At 41.1% G+C, this 19,086-nt stretch overlaps 1 protein-coding gene across 3 annotated transcripts in view; it reads left to right on the forward strand.

Annotated features, from left to right (window-relative positions):
• Window positions 1-19,086, forward strand: part of SLC44A3 (solute carrier family 44 member 3) — a 110,718-nt gene that overhangs the window by 81,030 nt on the left and 10,602 nt on the right. For 2 of the 3 annotated variants that reach the window (XR_006296665.1, XR_006296666.1), the window contains exons 13-15: window positions 14,823-14,960; window positions 17,251-17,487; window positions 18,879-19,047. Coding sequence is in view for 1 of the 3 variants with exons in the window: in XM_043575624.1 (XP_043431559.1) it covers window positions 14,823-14,960; window positions 17,251-17,487; window positions 18,879-18,980 (477 nt within the window). In the remaining 2 variants the exon portion in view is untranslated. Of the gene's footprint in view, window positions 1-14,822; window positions 14,961-17,250; window positions 17,488-18,878; window positions 19,067-19,086 lie in introns of those variants that run through there. The other variant, XM_043575624.1, reaches the window with a different exon arrangement.

The following is a 19,086-nucleotide window of genomic DNA, read 5'->3' on the forward strand; positions in this document are numbered from 1 at the left end:
AGTTCTCTGTATTTTCAGTCTGTTTCTGCTCTTTGTTTTGTTTTTTAGATTCCATATATAAGTGAAATCATATGCATTTCTTTGTTTGACTTATTTCACTCAGCATAGTACCCTCTAGGTCCATCCATATCACAAATGGAAAGGATTGCATTATTTTTTTTTTATAACTGAGTAACATTTCATGATGTATATATGCTACACCTCCTTTACCCATTTATCTGTTGATGAACACTTGGATTGCTTCCGTGTCTTGGCTATTATAAATAATGCTGCAGTAAACATAGGGGCACATCGATCTCTCCAAATTAGTGTTTTCGTCTTCTTTAGGTGAATATGTAATAGTGGAATAACTGGATAATGTGGTATTTCTGTTTTGATTTTTTGAGAAACCTCCATACTGTTTTCCACAGTGGCTGCACCAGTTTATGTTCCTTCCCACCACCAGTACACAAGGGTTCTTTTTTCTTCACATCCTTGCCAATACTTATTTCTTTAAATTTTTTTTTTCAACGTTTATTTATTTTTGGGACAGAGAGAGGCAGAGCATGAATGGGGGAGGGGCAGAGAGAGAGGGAGACACAGAATCGGAAACAGGCTCCAGGCTCTGAGCCATCAGCCCAGAGCCTGACGCGGGGCTCGAACTCACAGACCGCGAGATCGTGACCTGGCTGAAGTCGGACGCTTAACCGACTGCGCCACCCAGGCGCCCCAGCCAATACTTATTTCTTGTCTTTTTGATTCCAGCCATTCTGACAGGGGTGAGGTGATACCTCATTGTGGTTTTGATTTGTATTTCCCTGATGACGAGTGTTGTTGAGCATCTTTTCACGTGTCTATTGGCCATCTGGATGTCTTTGGAAAAATGTGTACTCAGGTCCTCTGCCCATTTTTTAATTGAGTGATTTGGTTTTTTGTGTGTGTTGACTTAGTATAAGTTCTTTATATATTTTGAATACTAACCCCCTACTATAGATACAGCATTTGCAAATATCTTCTCCCATTCAGTAGGTTTCCTTTTGTTGTTGATAGTTTCCTTTGCTGTGCAAAAGCTTTTTATTTTTCGTGTAGTCTCAATAGATTATGTTTGCTTTTTGTTTCCCTTACCTTCAGAGACATGTCTAGAAACATGTTGCCGAGGCCGATGTCAAAGAGATTACTGCCTCTTTCTGCTAGGAGTTTTATGGTTTCAGGTCTCACATTTAGGTCTTTAATCCATTTTGAGTTTAGCTTTGTGTGTAAGAAAATGCTACAGTTTCACTCTTTTGCACAGAACTCTCTAGTTTTCCCAGCACCATTTATTGAAAAGTCTGTCTTTTCCCAGTTAAATATTGTTGCCTCCTTTGTTGTAGATGAATTGACCATATAAGTGTGGGTTATTTCTGGGCTCTCTGTTCTATCCATGTGTCTATTTTGTGCCGTACCATACTGATTTTATTATTATAGCTTTGTCGTGTATATTGAAATCTAGAATTGTGATACCTCCAGCTTTGTTCTTTCTCAAGATTGCTTTGGCTATTTGGGGTCTCTTGTGGTTCCACAGACATTTTAGTATTATATGTTCTAGTTCTGTGAAAAATATTATTGGTATTTTAGTAGGGATTGTATTGAATTTGTAGATTGCTTTGGGCAGTATGGACATTTTAACAATATTGATTCCTCCATTCCATGGTTGTGGTATGTCTTTCCATTTGTTTCTGTGTCTACAGTTTTTTTCATCAGTGTTTTATAATTTTCTAAAATCAGGTCTTTCACTTCCTCAACTAAGTTTATTCTTAGATATTTTATTTATTTTGGTACAAGTGTAAATGGAATTGTTTTCTTAATTTCTCTTTCTGCTACTTTGTTATTAGTATATAGAAACGAAACAGATTTCTATATACTAATTTTGTATCCTGAAACTTTACTGAATTTATTTATTCTACTAGTTTTTTGGTGGAGTCTTAAAGGCTTTCTGTGTACAGTATTATGTCATCTGCAAATAGTGACAGTTTACTTCTTCCTTACTAATTTGGATGCCTTTTCTTTTTCTTGTCTGTTTGCTGTCGCTAGGACTTACTTCCAGTCCTTTGTGGTTTTTTCCCCAGTACTTTATTGAAAGAAGTGGTAAGAGTGGACATCCCTGTCTTGTTCCTGATTTTAGAGGGGAAGCTGTCAGTTTTTCACCATCAAGTATGCTACTAGCTGTGGGTTTTCATATATGGCTCTTATTAGGTTGAGGTATATTCCCTCTAAACCCATTTTCTTTGTTGTTGTTGTTGTTGCTTTAAATTTTTTTAAATTTTTTAATATGAAATTTATTGTCAAATTGGTTTCCGTACAACACCCAGAGCTCATCTCAACAGGTGCCCTCCTCCATGCCCATCACCCACTTTCCCCTCCTTTCCACCCCCCCCCCCCATCAACCCTCAGTCTATTCTCAGTTTTTAAGAGTCTCTTATGGTCTAAACCCATTTTAGATGAGAGTTTTTATCCTGAACAAATGTTGAATTTTGTCGAATACTTTTTCTGCATCTATTGAGATGATCATGTTTTTTTTTTTTTAATCTTGATGTTGTTAATGTAGTGTATGATATTGATTGATTTGTGGATATTTGAACCATCCTTATAACCCTGGAATAAACCCCACTTGGTTGTGATAAATGATCCTTTTAAGTATTGTTGAATGCAGTTTGCTATTATTTTGTTGATCATTTTTTGTTCAACAGGGATCTTGGCCTCTGGTTTTCTTTTTGTGTGTGGTGTCTTTGTCTGGTTTTGGTATCAGGGTAATGCTGGCCTCATAGGACTTATCTGAGAGCTTTCCTTCCTCTTATTTTTTGGAACACTTTGAGAAGAATTGGTATTAACTCATCTTTAAATGTTTGGTGGAATTCACCTGTGATTCCATCTGGTCCTGGATTTTTGTTTGTTGGTGGTTTTTGATTAGCAATTCAATTGTGTTACTATTAATTGATCTTATCAGATCTTCTGGTTTTTTCCTGATTCACTTTTGGAAGATTGCATGTTTCTAGGAATTTATCCATTTCTTCTAGGTTGTCTAATTTGTTGGTTTGTAATTTTTCATGGTAGTCTCTTAAAACCCTTTGTATTTCTGTGGCGTCAGCTCTTTTATTTCTGATTTTATCTATTTGGATCATCTTTTTTTCATGATGAGTCTGGCTAAAAGTTTATCAATTTTATCTTTTCAAAGAACCAGCTCTTGGTTTCATTGGTCTTTTCTATTTTTTTAAATCTCTATTTTATTTGATATGATGTTTATTATTTCCTTCCTTCTACTAACTTTGGGTTTTGTTCTTTTTCTAGTTCCTTTAGAACTAGAACCTGTAAGGTTTGGATGGGGTTTTTTTGAGATTTTTCTCGTTTCTTGAGGTCGGCCTATATCACTATGAACTTCCCTGTTAGAACTGTTACTGATGTATCCCAGAGATTTTGGGCTGTTGTGTTTTCATTTTTATTTGTCTTTACATATTTTTAATGTTTTGGGGTGGGGTTTTTTGTTTGTTTTGTTTTTTGTTTTTGTTTTGTTTTATTTTGGGTTTTTTTTGAGAGAGAAAGAGACAGAACACAAGCTGCGGAGGGGCAGAGAGAGAGGGAGACAGAATCTGAAGCAGGTTCCAGGCTCTGAGGTGTCAGCACAGAAACTGATACAGGGCTTGAACTCCCAAACTACTAGATTATAGCCTGAGCTGAAGTTGGACGCTTCACCAACTGAGCCACCCAGGCACCCCGTCTTAATATATTTTTAAATTTCCTCTTTGACTTCTTCATTGACTCATTGGTTGTTTAGTAGCATGTTGTTTAGCCTCCATGTGTTTGTGTTTTTTCCAGTTTTTTTCTTGTAATTGATTTCTAATTTCATACTGTTGTAGTCCAAAAAGATGCATGATATGATTTCAGTCTTTTTAAATCTGTTGAGATTGGTTTGGTGGCCTAACGTGTGATCTGTCCTGGAGAATGTTCCACGTATACTTGAAAAGAATATGTATTCTGTTGGTTTTGGATGGAATATTCTGTATATATCTCTTAAGTCCATCTGGTTTACTGTGTCAATCATAGTTTCCTTAATGATTTTCTGCCTGAATATCTATCCACTGATGTAAGTGGGGTGTTAAAGTCACTACTATTATCGTATTACTGTCAGTTTCTCCCTTTATGTCTATTAATATCTGCTTTGTATGTCTAGGTGCTCCGACACTGAATACATAGATAGTCATGATTGTTAAATCCTCCTGTTGGATTGATCCCTTTATCATCATGTAATGCCCTTTTTCATTTCTTGTTACAGCCCGTGTTTTAAAGTCTATTTTGTCTGATACAAGTATTGCTATCCTAGTTTTTCTTTTTTTTTTTTCCTCTTCCATTTGCATGGCAGATCTTTTCCTATCCTTTCACTTTGAGTCTGTATATGTCTAGGTCTGAACTGAGTCTCTTATAGGCAGTATATAGATAAGTCTTAGTTTTTAATACATTGTGCCACCCTATGACTTTTGATTAGAACAATTAGACCACTTACATTTAAACTTCTTATTGACTTGTTGCCATTTTGTTGTTTTTGTAGTTCTTCTCTGTTTCTTTTTCTCTGACTCTCATTATGATTGATGACTTTCATTAGTGTTACGTGTGGTTTTCTTTCTCTTTATTTTGTGTGTATCTATTATAGGGTTTGTAGTTACCATGAAGTTCATATATAATATCCTAAGTATAAAGCAGTCTATACTAAGTTGATGGTCACTTAAGTTCAAACACATTCTAAAAGAACTTTTTTTTTCTCCTCCCCAATATTTTATGTATATGTTGTCCTATTTTACATCTTTTTGTTTTGTGAGTCCTCTTACTAATTTCTTTAGGTATAATTGATTTTACTACTTTTGTCTTATAACTTTCATGTTAGCTTTATAAATGATTGCTCTACTCCATTTACTATATGTTTGCTTTTTTAAAAAGTGTTCATTTTGAGAGAGAAAAATCTGAGTGGGGGAAGGGCAGAGAGAGAGGGAGAGAGAATCCCAAGCAGGCTCCATACTCAGGGTAGAGCCAGACATGGGGCTTGATCTCACAATTGTAAGATCATGGGGGCACCTGGGTGGCTCAGTTGGTTGAGCTTCCGACTTTGGCTCAGGTCATGATCTCACAGCCTGTGAGTTCAAGCCCCGCGTCCGGCTCTGTGCTGACAGCTGAGAGCCTGGAGCCTGTTTCAGAGTCTGTGTCTCCCTCTCTCTCTGACCTTCCCCCGTTCATGCTTTGTCTCTCGGTGTCTCAAAAATAAATAAACATTAAAAAAAATAAAAAACAAAAAAACAAAAACCAATTGTACGATCATGACCTGAGCTGAAACAAGAGTCAGACACTTAACTGACTGAGCCATCCAGATGCCCCTGTTTGTTTTTACCAGTGAAACTTTTTCCTTTTGTAACTGTCTTACTTCTAGCTATGGCCTTTTGTCCTCCACTTAAAGGAGTTCCTTCAATGTTTCTTGTAAGGCCAGTTGTGTGGTGATTAACTCATTTAACTTTTCTTTGTCTGGAAAACTCTCTATTTCTCCTTCACTTTTGAATGATAACCTTACTGAGTAGAGTATTCTTGGTTGTAAGTTTTTTTCCTTCCAGCTCTTTGAATATATCATGCCACTCCCTTCTAGCATGCATAGTTTTTGCTAAACATCAATGGATAGTCTTATGGGTTTCTCTTGTGTGTTACTAATTGCTTGTCTATTGCTGTTTTTAAAATTCTCTCTTTATCCTTAACTTTTGACAATTATGTGTCATGGTGTGGATCTCCCTGGGTTCCTCTTGTTTGGAACTCTCTGTGCTTCCTGGATGTTTGTTTTCTACCCCAGGTTAGGGAAGTAGTCAGCCATTATATCTTCAAATAAGTTTTCTGCCCCTTTCTATCTCTTGTCTCCTTCTGGGACCCCTATACTGTTTATTTACTTGAAGTTGTCCAAGAGATCCCTTAGTCTGTCCTCATTTTTAATATTCTTTTTCCTTTTTGCTATTCAGGTTGGACGCCTCCCACTCTAATCTGTCTTCCAGATCACTGACCATTCTTCCGTATCTTCTAATCTACTGTTGATACCCTCTAGTGTGTTTTTTACTTCAGTTATCATATTTTTCAACTCTGATTGGTTCTTTTTTATGTTTTCCATCTTTTTGTTGAAGTTTTTACTGAGTTCTTCCACTCTTCTCTCCAGTCTGGTGAGCGTCTTTATGACCATTACTTTGAACTCTTTATCAGGTAGATTGATTATCTCCATTTTATTTAGTTCTTTTTCTGAGTTTTTTTTTCCCCCTTTCATTTGGAGCATGTTCGTCTGTCTCCTCAGTTTGCTTGACTTTCTATTTGTGTTTCTGTGAATTAGGCAGAACAGCTACTTCTCCTAAACTTGAAAGAATGGTCTTGTGTATGGTGATCCCCTGGGGTGAAAGACCACCCATCTTTCACCACCAGTGTTGCCTAAACTTAAGATACGGTGTTAAATAAACAAATAAAAGCAGTAAGTGATCTTTTAACATTTTTTTTTTCTTTTAACATTTTTAATGCTGAGTTTAGAAAGATTCTTTTAGAAACCTAAGGCTAATTTATGAAGATACATTTGCCTAAAATTCAAATATTTCTTTACTTCCAGTTTAGTTTCATTTTCTTCTGGTGAAGTGAAATTAACATTAGTATTTTTATTTAAAATAACATAGGGAAGGGTGCCTGATTGGCTCAGTCAGTGGAGCATGTGACTCTTGATCTCAGGGTTGTGAGTTTGAACCCCATGTTGAGCATGGAGATTACTTAAAAATAAAATCTTTAGGGGTGCCTGGGTGGCTCAGTCAGTTAAGCATCTGATTTCAGTTCAGTTCATGATCTCACAGTTTGTGGGTTCAAACCCTGCATCAGGTTCTGTGTTGACAGAACAGAGCCTGGAGCTTGCTTTGGATTCTTTGTCTCCTTCTTTGTCTGTCCCTCCGCTGCTCGTTTGCTCTCTCTCTCGCTCTCTTGCTGTCTCTCTGTCTTTCTCGCTCTCTCAAATAAACATTAAAAAAAATTAAAATATTTAAAAAGAAATAAACAAATAGAAATAAAATAACACATAGAGTGTTCCATTTTATAACATATGTTTGCCCATCCGCTCTTCCTTCCTTTTGTCTGGTATACTTGCAGAGAAATGTTGGGGTACGGTCCACATGATGTTAGCAATGGTTATTTCTGAGGAGTGGGACCAGAGTGATTGCCTTGCTTTCTTTTTAAAAAAAATTTTTTTAATATTTATTTTTGAGAGAGAGACACACAAAGTGTGAGCAGGGAAGGGGCAGAGAGAGAGGGAGACACAGAATCCGAAGCAGGCTCCAGGCTCCGAGCTGTCAGCACAGAGCCTGACATGGGGCTCGAACCCACGAACCGTGCAATCATGACCTGAGCTGAAGTCGGACGCCTAACCGACTGAGCCACCCAGGCGCCCCTCCTTGCTTTGTCTCTCTGTTGCTTAATTTTTTAATAACGGGCATAGAATAATAAAGCCATTATTCTAAAAATGAGCAAAGAGCAAATAAATTTAAAAAGAACAAACCAGACAGCACTGCCATGGCTCTACAGGCAGCACAGTTCTCAGCATAGGTACGGTCCTTTTTCCATCCACCTCCCACCTGGCCCCCACCCTGGAGGAGACTGGCAGATTTCCCCTGCTCACCATCTCACTGGGCTTTTACAGCTAGTGACTTCTGAACTCCTGAATGGCTCTGAAGGGTGGCTGCAAGGCCCTGGAAGGCCCAGAGGCTATTTGTGTGTACACCTCACTGGGCATGCGTTCCTGCCAAAAACAGAGCTCAAGATGAAACAGGCTTGGGATGCTTCCTGCAAGTTTTACTGTAATCCCAAGGAAGGATGCTTGGATGGATGGGGATGTATCTGGGCTCAGGTTTCACTGTATTTCTTTTAGTTTTGAGGGAAGTGTGAATACCAGGGTTATTTATTCACCATCCAGTCTCTCAAGTTTGTTTTAGTAGTTCTTGTTGAATTTTGAGTTGATAAATATCAGAACTTTATGAGGAAGCCATGCCAGAATTAAATCTGGCTATTCATGGCATGTTGTTTGCCACATGCCTTCCTGCCTATGCGGAGGGAAACTCTGTTTACCTTTTTGAAGAGTCAGTAGAACCTCAGGTTCACATCTTCTCCAGAAAAAGAAGGAACCACTTCAGTTTAGTGGGGGGACAAACGGCTACCCTTAGCTGAGGAAGGACACAGGGCTGAACTGTGCTGGCTTCAGTTTTGACTTAAGGAGCAAAAATGTTCCTTCTGCCAAAGGTGCGATTAACGTTCTTGGACAACTCTCAGAGTAAATTATGGAGGTAACCCAGCTTTTCTGTCACCTAAAAGTATACTTCAGTCTCTTTCATTTTTCTTCAGTGATTAGCATTTTCTGTAAAGGGGGGATAATAGTACCCGTGGTGATGACTTCAGTGAATGGTCATAAACCGATGAGATTACATAACATGATAATAGGAGGGTGACTCGTCCACTACAAAGTAGAGGGCAAACATAAAGCATTTTTAACACAGAACTTAAGAGCAGGCAGACGCCTTTTACAAGCTGTGGAACAGGGCAACTGAGAAGTGACATTACTTGGTGGTGGCCACGCGGCCAGTCTTTGGAGGCAATGTGATTGGAACCCAGCCTCTTTCCACTGAGCCTTCCTGCCCCATCCTTACCCCGTCTTCACGATACATCTCATGAGAGCACCACTTTGTTATTTGGAGACTTCTGGAAGGAAAAGCACAAAGAATAGCTCACAGTAAATGTTTTCCTGAATGAGTCAGAGATCTACTACGTGGGAGTGATGCAACATGGGTTGCATGTGCAAGCCCCAGGGGCGTGCTGCCTCACCTCTCTGTGCTGTAGTCTCCTCAACAACCTTATCATCCAGCTGGGGTTTGCAGACGAGTGAATGAGGTAATGCATTCAGGGGAATATAGAATAAGAACAGGGGTTGGCACATTGTGTGTATTCCATGAATACTTGCCATTATTACTATTTATTATTATTAATTTGCACACAGAAGTTTCACTTGTGTGAAACTTTGCCTGCTGACAGCAAAAGAAAGAAAGAAAAAGACCGCAGAAACGAATTAGGAAACTGCCATCAGGACTATGGCAAACCATTTGGGATATATTGCTAAGGTGCGTCTTGATGTGGGGTGCAGGGGAGCCGAGAACCTTGGGAAGAATCCTACAAGTATTACGATTCCTAATAATCTTGTTTCCTCCCCAGAGAAGGGCTCCTTTTCCCTGGGCCTGGCCCCTGGCTTGTGACTGCTAAGTACCAGCGTGCTCAGTGGATGGATGATTGCACCGTATTTATGCATAATTTAAGCAGAGCCCAGTAGACACTGTGGAGGTGCTTAGGGCTCCCCAAAGGCTTAGGTGAGAGGAGGTACGGGGCTTGGTAGCTAAATAGGAGACAGTGATGAGGGGAGAGCTGCCCTGGGAGAGCTTCCAGAAGCACAGGCTGAAAATGACAGGACTCCTGAAACTTCCTGTCTCTTCCCTTGCTCCACAGGATGGCATTTCAGCCTCACTGAGGTCCAGCTCAGGACTCCTCCAGACCCATTTCCCACCACAATCTCTTCTGGGCACTTCGGTCTCATTCACTGCCTCCTGCTGCTGCCTCAGCCCCTGCCTATCCCAGTTTTCTGCAGGGAACAGTCAACTTCACCAGCTATGCGCCACTTCTGTGAGCTCTTCCTCGCTGCTCCCCTCCCGCCTGCTCCTTCCTCCCCGCCACCCCCAGCCTGTGCTTCTCCTCCATGTTGCTTTCACATCCGTTCCTGAGTTAGAATTCATTGTTCACCAGTCCTCACTGCCATGCAGGACATTCCTTGTCTGTGTCCTTCCCCACACCCTCCCCACCTGCTTGTGACAGTCCTTGAAAGCTGGAAAGCTAATCAAACCAAATCTAGAGGGGTCTTTAATCCCAGGCAAGGGAGTGAGAATGGAGATGTAATATTGAGGAGCTCCCATCGTCGAGTTGGAAATCTTTCTTTTCCGTTTGATTTCAAGATGCAGAAGTATCCACTTGTTTGGTGGCACTAAAGAAACGTGCACACTTAATGTTGTCTGGTAACAAATTAGGAGCCTGAAACCACTACCTCTTGTCTTGCTTAAAGATTAGCCTTCTGGGGTGCCTGGGTGGCTCAGTCGGTTAAGCGTCCGACTTTAGCTCAGGTCACGATCTCACTGTCCGTGAGTTCGAGCCCCGCGTTGGGCTCTGGGCTGATGGCTCAGAGCCTGGAGCCTGCTTCCAATTCTGTGTCTCCCTCTCTCTCTGCCCCTCACCCATTCATGCTCTGTCTCTCTCTGTCTCGAAAATAAATAAACGCTAAAAAAAAATCACAATAAAGATTAGCCTTCAGGATCTCCTGATTAACACTCACAACCCACAAAACATGTTAACCCGGTCCTTATAATATCCAGTCCTTTCCACACATTGTTAGGGTCTGCAAATTGGCTTAGCTCGTTCTCCCCAAGTTCCGTCAGCCCAGGCAAGTACAAATGCTCTGAGCGAGGACTCACCACCTCGAACATTTAGGGCAGTCCATCTTCCAGCTGCCTGACAAGGAAGCAGCATCTACTGAGAGTAAATATAAATTAGCTAATGCTGAAACTGCAGGAATTTTCAGTCCATATCCTGTGTCTCGAGTGATGCTTCCCTCCTCCAGCTATTCATTCAGACATTAATTCTAGGTCTCTCTGTTGCACTCAGGGTTGAACCTTGTGGTAAAATACTAGTGGTGTAGTAACTGCAGGAAGGCATATCTAATTTCCCCGTCAGAGTGGTTTTAATGCTTTCAGTGGGCATGAAACATGAAAGAAAAGATCAATGGTTATAGGCCCCCAAAAATCTGCAGAGTCAACACATGTGCGAGAAATTACCATTTTAACCTTGAATCATTTTAGCCAAGAAGCAGAATCTATTTTTACTGCTTATGACCAGTAGTGCTGAACTGACCATGGGATGTTGATCTGAAGGGAAAGGAAGGCCTCGTGAAAACTGTAGTCCCCGCTGTAAATTGGGAAGTACACGGAGAACCCCAGTTTAGAGGCCGGAAGTGGTGGGCTGGTGAGCTGGGGACAGAGCCTCACGGCAAAGAAAGACCCGGCTGGGCCCTGGAATGTGGTCTGGGAAGCCAGGCCTGCCCTTCCTGGATCTCTGAGAGTGTGAGGGATCAAAGCCCAGGGATAAAGAAACCCTGGGCCCTTTCCACACCTCCTCAGGGCTGAAAGAGAGGCCTGTGTTTCCCAGTTGTAAATGAGGTCATCCTTGGCGAGGTCTGGATGATAATAGCTCCCCTTTACTACGAGCTTTCTGTGCGCTAGGCGCTTTGCTGACTGCTTTATAGGGAATATGTTCTTTAATCCTCCCGACGCCCCCTTGCAGTAGGTGCTATAACTCACTTATAGATGAGGAAATGGAAGTCGGAGAGAGGTTAAATCACTTGCCCAAGACTGACAGCCGGTGGGTGGCAGAACTGGGATTTGAACCCAGAGACTGCCTGGCTTACCTTAACCACCATGCTTTTAAATAGCACTTTGTCCTAATGAAAACTGATTGTGTAATGTCCGGAAAGTTAGAATTAAAAAAAAGAAAAAAAAACAACATTTACCAGGGGATCTGGAGAAATGCCCTTGATCTTGGTTTCTGGTCTCTAAAAGAAGAATTATGTTATTCTTTATCCACCTACCATACAAAAGTATTTTCAGGATAATGAGTTGGTCATCAGGACTCATAGAATCTTAGATGACTGAAGATGCTAAGCAAAGAGCAAATGAGTTTCCACCTCCCTACTCAAGACGTAAGTCCCCAAACTGGGGCCGGTTTTAGTTCAGTTTAGTTTTTTTTTTTTTTTAATATTTACTTATTTTGAGAGAGAGAGGGCATGCCTGTGCATGCATGTGTGTAAGGGCACAAGCAGGGGCATAAGTGGGGGAAGGGACAGAAAGAAAGGAGGAGAGAGAATCCCAAGCAGGCTCCACACTGTCAGCACAGAGCCTGGCATGGGGCTTGATGCCATAAACCATGAGATCATGACCTGAGCCGAAATCAGGAGTCAGACACAACCAACTGAGCCACCCAGGTGCCCCTGGGGTCAGCTTTCTGCAAAACCAGTTTGGGATTTTAAAAGCAAATTTTATGTTCCATCCAAGTCAGAAACCAAAAGTTCTTTGTGGAACACCATTAAGGCATTTCTACAGGGAAGTCATCTGACATCTGACTGAGAATATCCCCTCTGAGGCAAGCAGGGTACCCTTTGGGGGGAGGTGGGTACCCAGCCTTTTGTCTTTGAAAACCAGACTTTGATCTCTAGTTGGCCTTGGTCAAGAGGGAGTTTGGTAAATTCTACCCCTTTATTCTCCGTGTCCTCTATCACTTACTCTGATTAAGAGCTGTACCACTGGGAGATGGATTACTGCAATAGACTCCAAATTGGTTTCCCTACAGTGTTTTTGAATGGGCATAGGAAAAGATTAATTTGTATATCAAGAGATAAAAAAAACTTTCATCTTTTTCCTAAGCTGAAAGAAATGACAAAACCCCAACAGGTAGTATTATGGTGTATTTTTCCAGGGAAGTTACAAATTCTAAGTTGTAAACTGCAGTGCAAATAGCATTTGTAAAGGTTTCAAGGGAAATATAAGAAATAGATGGTTTTGAAATTATATGGTCATAAGAAGAAGGTATTTTGGAAAAAGGATCCAGGAAATCTTCTCTTGTGAACATAAACACCACAAACACATACACTTGTCCTTTTTGATTTAGTTATCTCATTTTTGAAATTTATCCTTAAGAAATTATCCAAAATCCATTGGGCGCCTGGGTGGTTCAGTTGGTTAAGCATCCCATTCAGTTGGTTGAGCTCGGGTCATGATCTCACAGTTTGTGAGTTCGAGCCCTGCGTGGGGCTCTGTGCTGACAGCTCAGAGCCTGGAGCCTGCTTCCTGATTCTATGTCTCCCTCTCCCTCTGCCCCTCCCCTGCTCACGCTGTCTCTCTGTCTCTCTCTGTCTCTTTCTCAAAAATACATAAACATTAAAAAAAAAATGATCCAAAATCCAGAAATTAAGATGTCCATTGCATAGTTTTTATAATAGCAAAATATTTAAAATAGTCTATATATGCCCTGTCTACACACACACACACACACACACACCTGACAGAATGTGTATTTATTAAAAATTAAAATTATAAAAGCCATGGAGCAACAAGAAAATGCTCATGATATAAAGGAAGAAGATACGTAAAGTGATACTGTGCCATGAAAATTATATATTTTTTCATTTCTAGGATTTCTATTTGATTTGCTTTTGACTCTGTCTCTTCACTTTTCATACCAAGCTCTTCCTTCCTTATGGTCACTATTCTTTCCATTGTCTTAGCACCTTTATTTATTTATTTATTTATTTATTTTTTTAAGATTTTATTTTTGGGGCGCCTGGGTGGCTTGGTCAGTTAAGCGTCCGACTTCGGCTCATGGCCCGTGAGTTCAAGCCCCGCGTCGGGCTCTGTGCTGACCGCTCAGAGCCTGCAGCCTGTTTCAGATTCTGTGTCTCCCTCTCTCTGACCCTCCCCTGCTCATGCTCTGTCTCTCTCTGTCTCAAAAATAAATAAACGTTAAAAAAAAAATTAAAAAAAAAAACATTTTATTTTTAAAGTAGCCCTCTGGGTGGCTCAGTCATTTAAGCATCTGACTGCGGCTCAAGTCATGATCTCACGGTTCGTGGGTTTGAGCCCCACGTCAGGCTCTGTGCTAACAGCTCAGAGCATGGAGCCTGCTTCTGATTCTCTGTCTCTCTCTCACTCTGCCCCTCCCCTGCTCACACTCTGTGTCTTTCTCTCTCTCTCTGTCAAAAAATAAACATAAAAAAAAGGAAAAAAATATTTTGTTTTTAAAGTAATCTCTACACCAAACGTGGGGCCCAAATTTACAACTTCGAGATCAAGAATTGCATGCTCTCATGCTCTACCCACTGAGCCAGCCAGGTGCCCCCCAACCCCATTGTCTTAGCATCTTAAACGTACTTTCTTGAATATTTCAGATTTTTTTTCAGGGTACTGATTCTCTTGTTTGTTGTGGTGTTCTTTTCCTTGGGCCTGGGCCATCTGAAATTTTCCTATGAGCATTACTTCACTGTCTTCAAGGGTGGTTGTCTGTGGGACTCCATCATTCCCTGGCCTACGAGGATGTGGTTTTGCTTGGCCCCTGCCTAGACTCTAGTAATTTCAATGGCCCCAGGCAGATAGTGTATTTCTGTACCACTTTCCCAGGATAGTTGGTTGAGTCTGAATTTATGCTGAGAGTTCAGTTCCCTAACAAGGGCCTGAATATTGTCTTTTACCCCTAAGGGATTAAGTTTCCAGCCCCAACCTCTAAAGCCTTTACTGATTTCCTGCCCGTTGAGCCTGTGGGTTCATGTCTCATTAATTGCTAGGGTCTGCTTTGTTTCTAGCACCTAAACTTCCTTCTCTGCCCTCAAACTCTGCCGTTCATTAAAAAAGTTTCTGCTTTACCTATCATTTCCAGGCTTGTAGAGCGATGTCCCATCCACACCGTATTGACCAGAAATACTTATTTTTCCATTTACTGCAACTATGTGAAAATATATGTGAATATAACCAGAGACCAGAAGGTGACTTTGAAACTGAAATGATTTATTATGGGTAGAGATGGTGGGTTTATAGCGACCATTTTTCTCTATTTTGCAACTATTCTGTATTGTCATGATATTGTCTCTAAAACAATATAAGAAGCATCATCTTTTTCACCATTGTCTTTTGTTTCAGAATGCGTATGCTGCAACTGCCATTAATGGGACAGATTTTTGTACATCAGCAAAAGATGCGCTCAAACTCTTATCCAAGAATTCAAGTCATTTCACATCTGTTAACTGCTTTGGAGACTTCATAATTTTTCTAGGAAAGGTGAGATGTCCTCACTAAAATAATAAATAGAGAAACTTGGGATCCAGACGTTAAGCCACAGAGCTAGACTTGAAAGAGAACGAATGTTTCTTGAGTGCTTGCTCTATAGTGGATGCTGTGCCTTATTCTCTCATTTAATCCTTAGTCCTGTGAGGTAACTTATTTTGCAGATGGGAAAACTAAGGCTTAATAACTTGTCCAGGATCGCACAATGGGTAGAGTCAGGATTTGCATCCTAACCCTTCTCTCTCGGCAATGATCAGTTCTCTAGACCATTCTGGCTCCCACTTTTTCATAGCTAAAATGAAAATGCTACTAGCCTCATTAAATGGATATATTTTGGGGGGCTTCTGTCATAAAACATATGGAAATAGTACTGAAACCTAATGAAATGTCTGGATTATTTAAAGGCATTAAGTCCATAAATACAAAGGCAGGTTGTTAACGTCCCAAGTGGAGCCAGAGGTACATTTCCACTGTCATCTGAATAGCATTTTTCAAGGAATTGTGGGTAGTCTTATGTGCAGTGCAGTGAACGAGCATCTTAGAGCTCCATCTCACGTGTAAAGGACAAGGCCTGAACTTGGGGTCTTTAACAACTCCAGACCTCAGGCTGGACCAAAGATAACACGTGTCCTTTCTAGGTTAACTAAAATATGGATGCAACTGGTATGATAGCCTCTAACTGACCATGCTTCAAGCTGAAGGTTCTTTACACTGGACCACATGGTGTGTCCCTTTGCTTGTGATTGTCACCCACGGGGCCTAATTCTGCACACCTGTTTGCCTGATCCCACTTCCACTTGATTGCCTGCCCTTCGAATCCCTGACCCCAGACCTCCTGACCTTCCTGCCACGTCTGTGCTGTTCCAAGCTAGACATCCTGGCTCCTTCCAACCATTCCTTCTCAAGGACGTGAATGCTGAGGCCTTCAGTGGTACCCCAAAGTGAATAAGATCTTGGTCTCCAGTTGTGACCTGGCCAGTGTGAGCCAAATGTGAGGACTCCTGGCTCATTTAGCATTTTGTGCCTCCGTGGTGTTTGGTAAATGTCTCTGGTGTATTAAGTAACAAGTTATAACATGCACGGATTTCACAGGTGTGTGTGTTAGTTGCACATATATTTTAAGACTCAGATGGGCCCCCAGAGATTTTTCATGCAACGGTGGCTCAAACTGACTATGCCTTTCAAGACAGCCTAAATCATCTAAGTTGCAGTTGTTTTTAAATGGATAATATTGCCTATGTTAGTTTGGTAAGATGTTCTCTAATAACTGCTTCCAAAAATTTTAGAATGAGGTTTCATCTTTATAACAGAATTATCTTTCATTTTAGGTAATAATTCATTTTCCTGTATTTCCCATAAGGAACACGTAATTGCTAATAAGCTTCTAGTGAGCATGTAACAACCAGTGATTCTTTGTTTTTGAATGAAGTCCCATTCAGACATTCATGTCCGTCTTTGTGGGTATCCGAGGGCAACGGGGATTCCAGATGGACTCCATACTCCATTTTATTTGTTTAAGAATTAGGTATAAAAATTTTTTTTTTAAATATAAAAAGGAACATCATGGTCTGTAATCATGTTGCTGGAAATATAATTAAATATGGCAAAAGCCTGGATTAATCCTATTATCTCCCCACACCAGCACTGGAAAGCCCTTCCAGTAATCCCTAGGGTAAAAACAATCACATATTAAATTACAGTATATCCACCCAGTGGATTGTTGCACTGTTATTTAAAAATGGCACTTATTAAAAAGTATTAAATGAAGGCACGCCCGGGTGGCTTAGTTGGTTGAGCGTCCAACTCTTGATTTTGGTTCAGGTCATGATCTCACAGTTCGTGAGATTGAGCCCTGCGTCAGGATTCTCTCTCCCTCTGTGTCTCTGCCTCTGACCAGCCTGTGTGCACACACATGCACGCACGCTCTCAAAATCAGTCAACAACAACAAAAGTATTAAATGAAGATACTTATGGGAGTGGCACGTGAAAAAACTAAATATTTCCAGCTATCATTACATCTATATAAATACAAAAACTAGGCACAGATAAAAAATGTAAATACATCTACTCTCTTATCCTTACTCTGAATTAACTGGGTCATCTTGTGGTATCATAGCTCCTTTTTTTCTTAATTTCATTGGACCACATTTTTTGACAAGCCTTCTTTACAACAGGGCACCCACATATGCATGTATATGAAACTACTACTTGTAAATGACAGAAAGCATTTCTCAAATATTCTGGCCAATTTATAAAGGTTCTCAGGGAAGTCTTGTTTTGCCAGGTGTTGGTGATGTGTCTCACTGTTTTTGGAGGACTGATGGCATTTAACTACAATCGTGCCCTCCAGGTGTGGGCAGTCCCTCTGCTGCTGGTTGCTTTTTTTGCCTACTTCGTAGCCCATAGTTTCTTATCTGTGTTTGAAACTGTGCTGGATGCACTCTTCCTGTGTTTTGCTGTTGATCTGGAAACAAATGATGGATCGTCGGAAAAGCCCTACTTTATGGACCAAGAGTTTTTGGTAAGCAGACATCTCACTTCCTGCTGCAGTCTCTATCCTCAAAATCTCAAGAAGTGTTGAAGGCTCACACGTAAAGGAGGCTTGTACCTAGCCTCGTTTGTTCTTCCAGAGGGCTCTGTGTGCTTCTGCCACTGGCCTGAATGTCTAGAGTGAGATTTGGGTTCTGTTTTCTGAGGCTGAACCCACTTCCCTTATTGGAAACTCTCCCTGGAGAGAAGTGAAGCTGAACAATTAATACGGACCAGATGACCTTGGGCAGGTGTTCTGGACAGAGCAGTCCAAGTCCCTTTGGTCCTGTTGGCGGGGTCTGGCTTTTTGGGTGGTCTGGAGGTTTAGCGGTTGATCTTTCTCTAAAGCATTTTTGCCTCCTCAAGCGTCACAACAGACCCTTTGTGTTTTAGGGGGCGCACACATCACCATCTGTGCCAGTATTGACAGATCTGAGGTTCTCAGGCCTTTTATTAACTGAGGCCCCACCGATGCAGGAAAAGCCACACCCTGTCAAGTCCCTTACAGCTTCTATCTGGAAATAGCAGGCAGCTGTTTCCAACACAGTCGTTGCTTATTTGTCTTATCAGGAGTAGACAGGGATATTTTAACAACTGAATGAAGTCTCTTGGTTGTCTGGGTCAAGTGAGTTTTAGTACTTTTATTCTGTTGTCATAAAACTTAGGTGTTAAACCCATTTGCTCTTTTTAAGATTTTATTTTTAAATTATTTAGTGTTTATTTTTTGGGAGAGAGAGTGCAAGTAGGGGAGAGGCAGAGAGAGAGACACAGAATCTGAAGCAGGCTCCAGGCTCTGAGCTGTCAGCACAGAGCCCGACGCGGGGCTCGAACTCACAAACCGTGAGATCATGACCTGGGCTGAAGTGGGACACTTAACCGACAGAGCCACCCAGCTGCCCCGTTAAGATTTTATTTTTAAGTACACTCTGTACCCAACATGGGCTCGAACCCACAACCCTGAGATCAAGAGTCTCATGCTCCACCGACTGAGCCAGCCAGGCGCCCCTAGCCCCTTTGCTTTTAAACAGCATTCAGAGCACTCCTTGGCTCAGCCAGGCGGTGAGGTTTAACAAGCACATCTATGGTTTTACAATCAAATAGATTCTCCACCTCCTCCAGAGAAAACCTAAAAATACAATAGCACTTTATTTGTATCTAGCCTAAAGAAATTCTTCCCGACGATGGTAGGAAGCTAACCGAGGCTTCTTTCTCTGATTTATACTTTTCTGATTACAAATCCACTTGGGAATCTACCCCCTAAAAAACTTGAATTCAACAGGGAAAACTTTAAGGATTAAATTCCCCTAAATGATATGGTCAAATAAATAGTTGCGGTTGGTGCAGATAGCTAACACTGGTCTAACTCATTCTTTTATTTTTCAGAGTTTTGTAAAAAGGATCAACAAGTTAAAAGACACGAGGGCACAGGGGGAGGAGAACTCACTAAGGAACGAGGAGGGAACAGAACTCCAGCCCGTTGTGTGATAGGTGCCCATTAGAGTGTTGCCCCTGGAAAGTGTCCTTCTTCTAAGAGCCATTCACAGAATAAATGGTAAGGCCGATAGACCCTATTCTTCACTGTCTTTGTCCT

The sequence above is a fragment of the Prionailurus bengalensis genome, chromosome C1, assembly GCF_016509475.1.
Source record: "Prionailurus bengalensis isolate Pbe53 chromosome C1, Fcat_Pben_1.1_paternal_pri, whole genome shotgun sequence".
Taxonomy (NCBI): domain Eukaryota; kingdom Metazoa; phylum Chordata; class Mammalia; order Carnivora; family Felidae; genus Prionailurus; species Prionailurus bengalensis.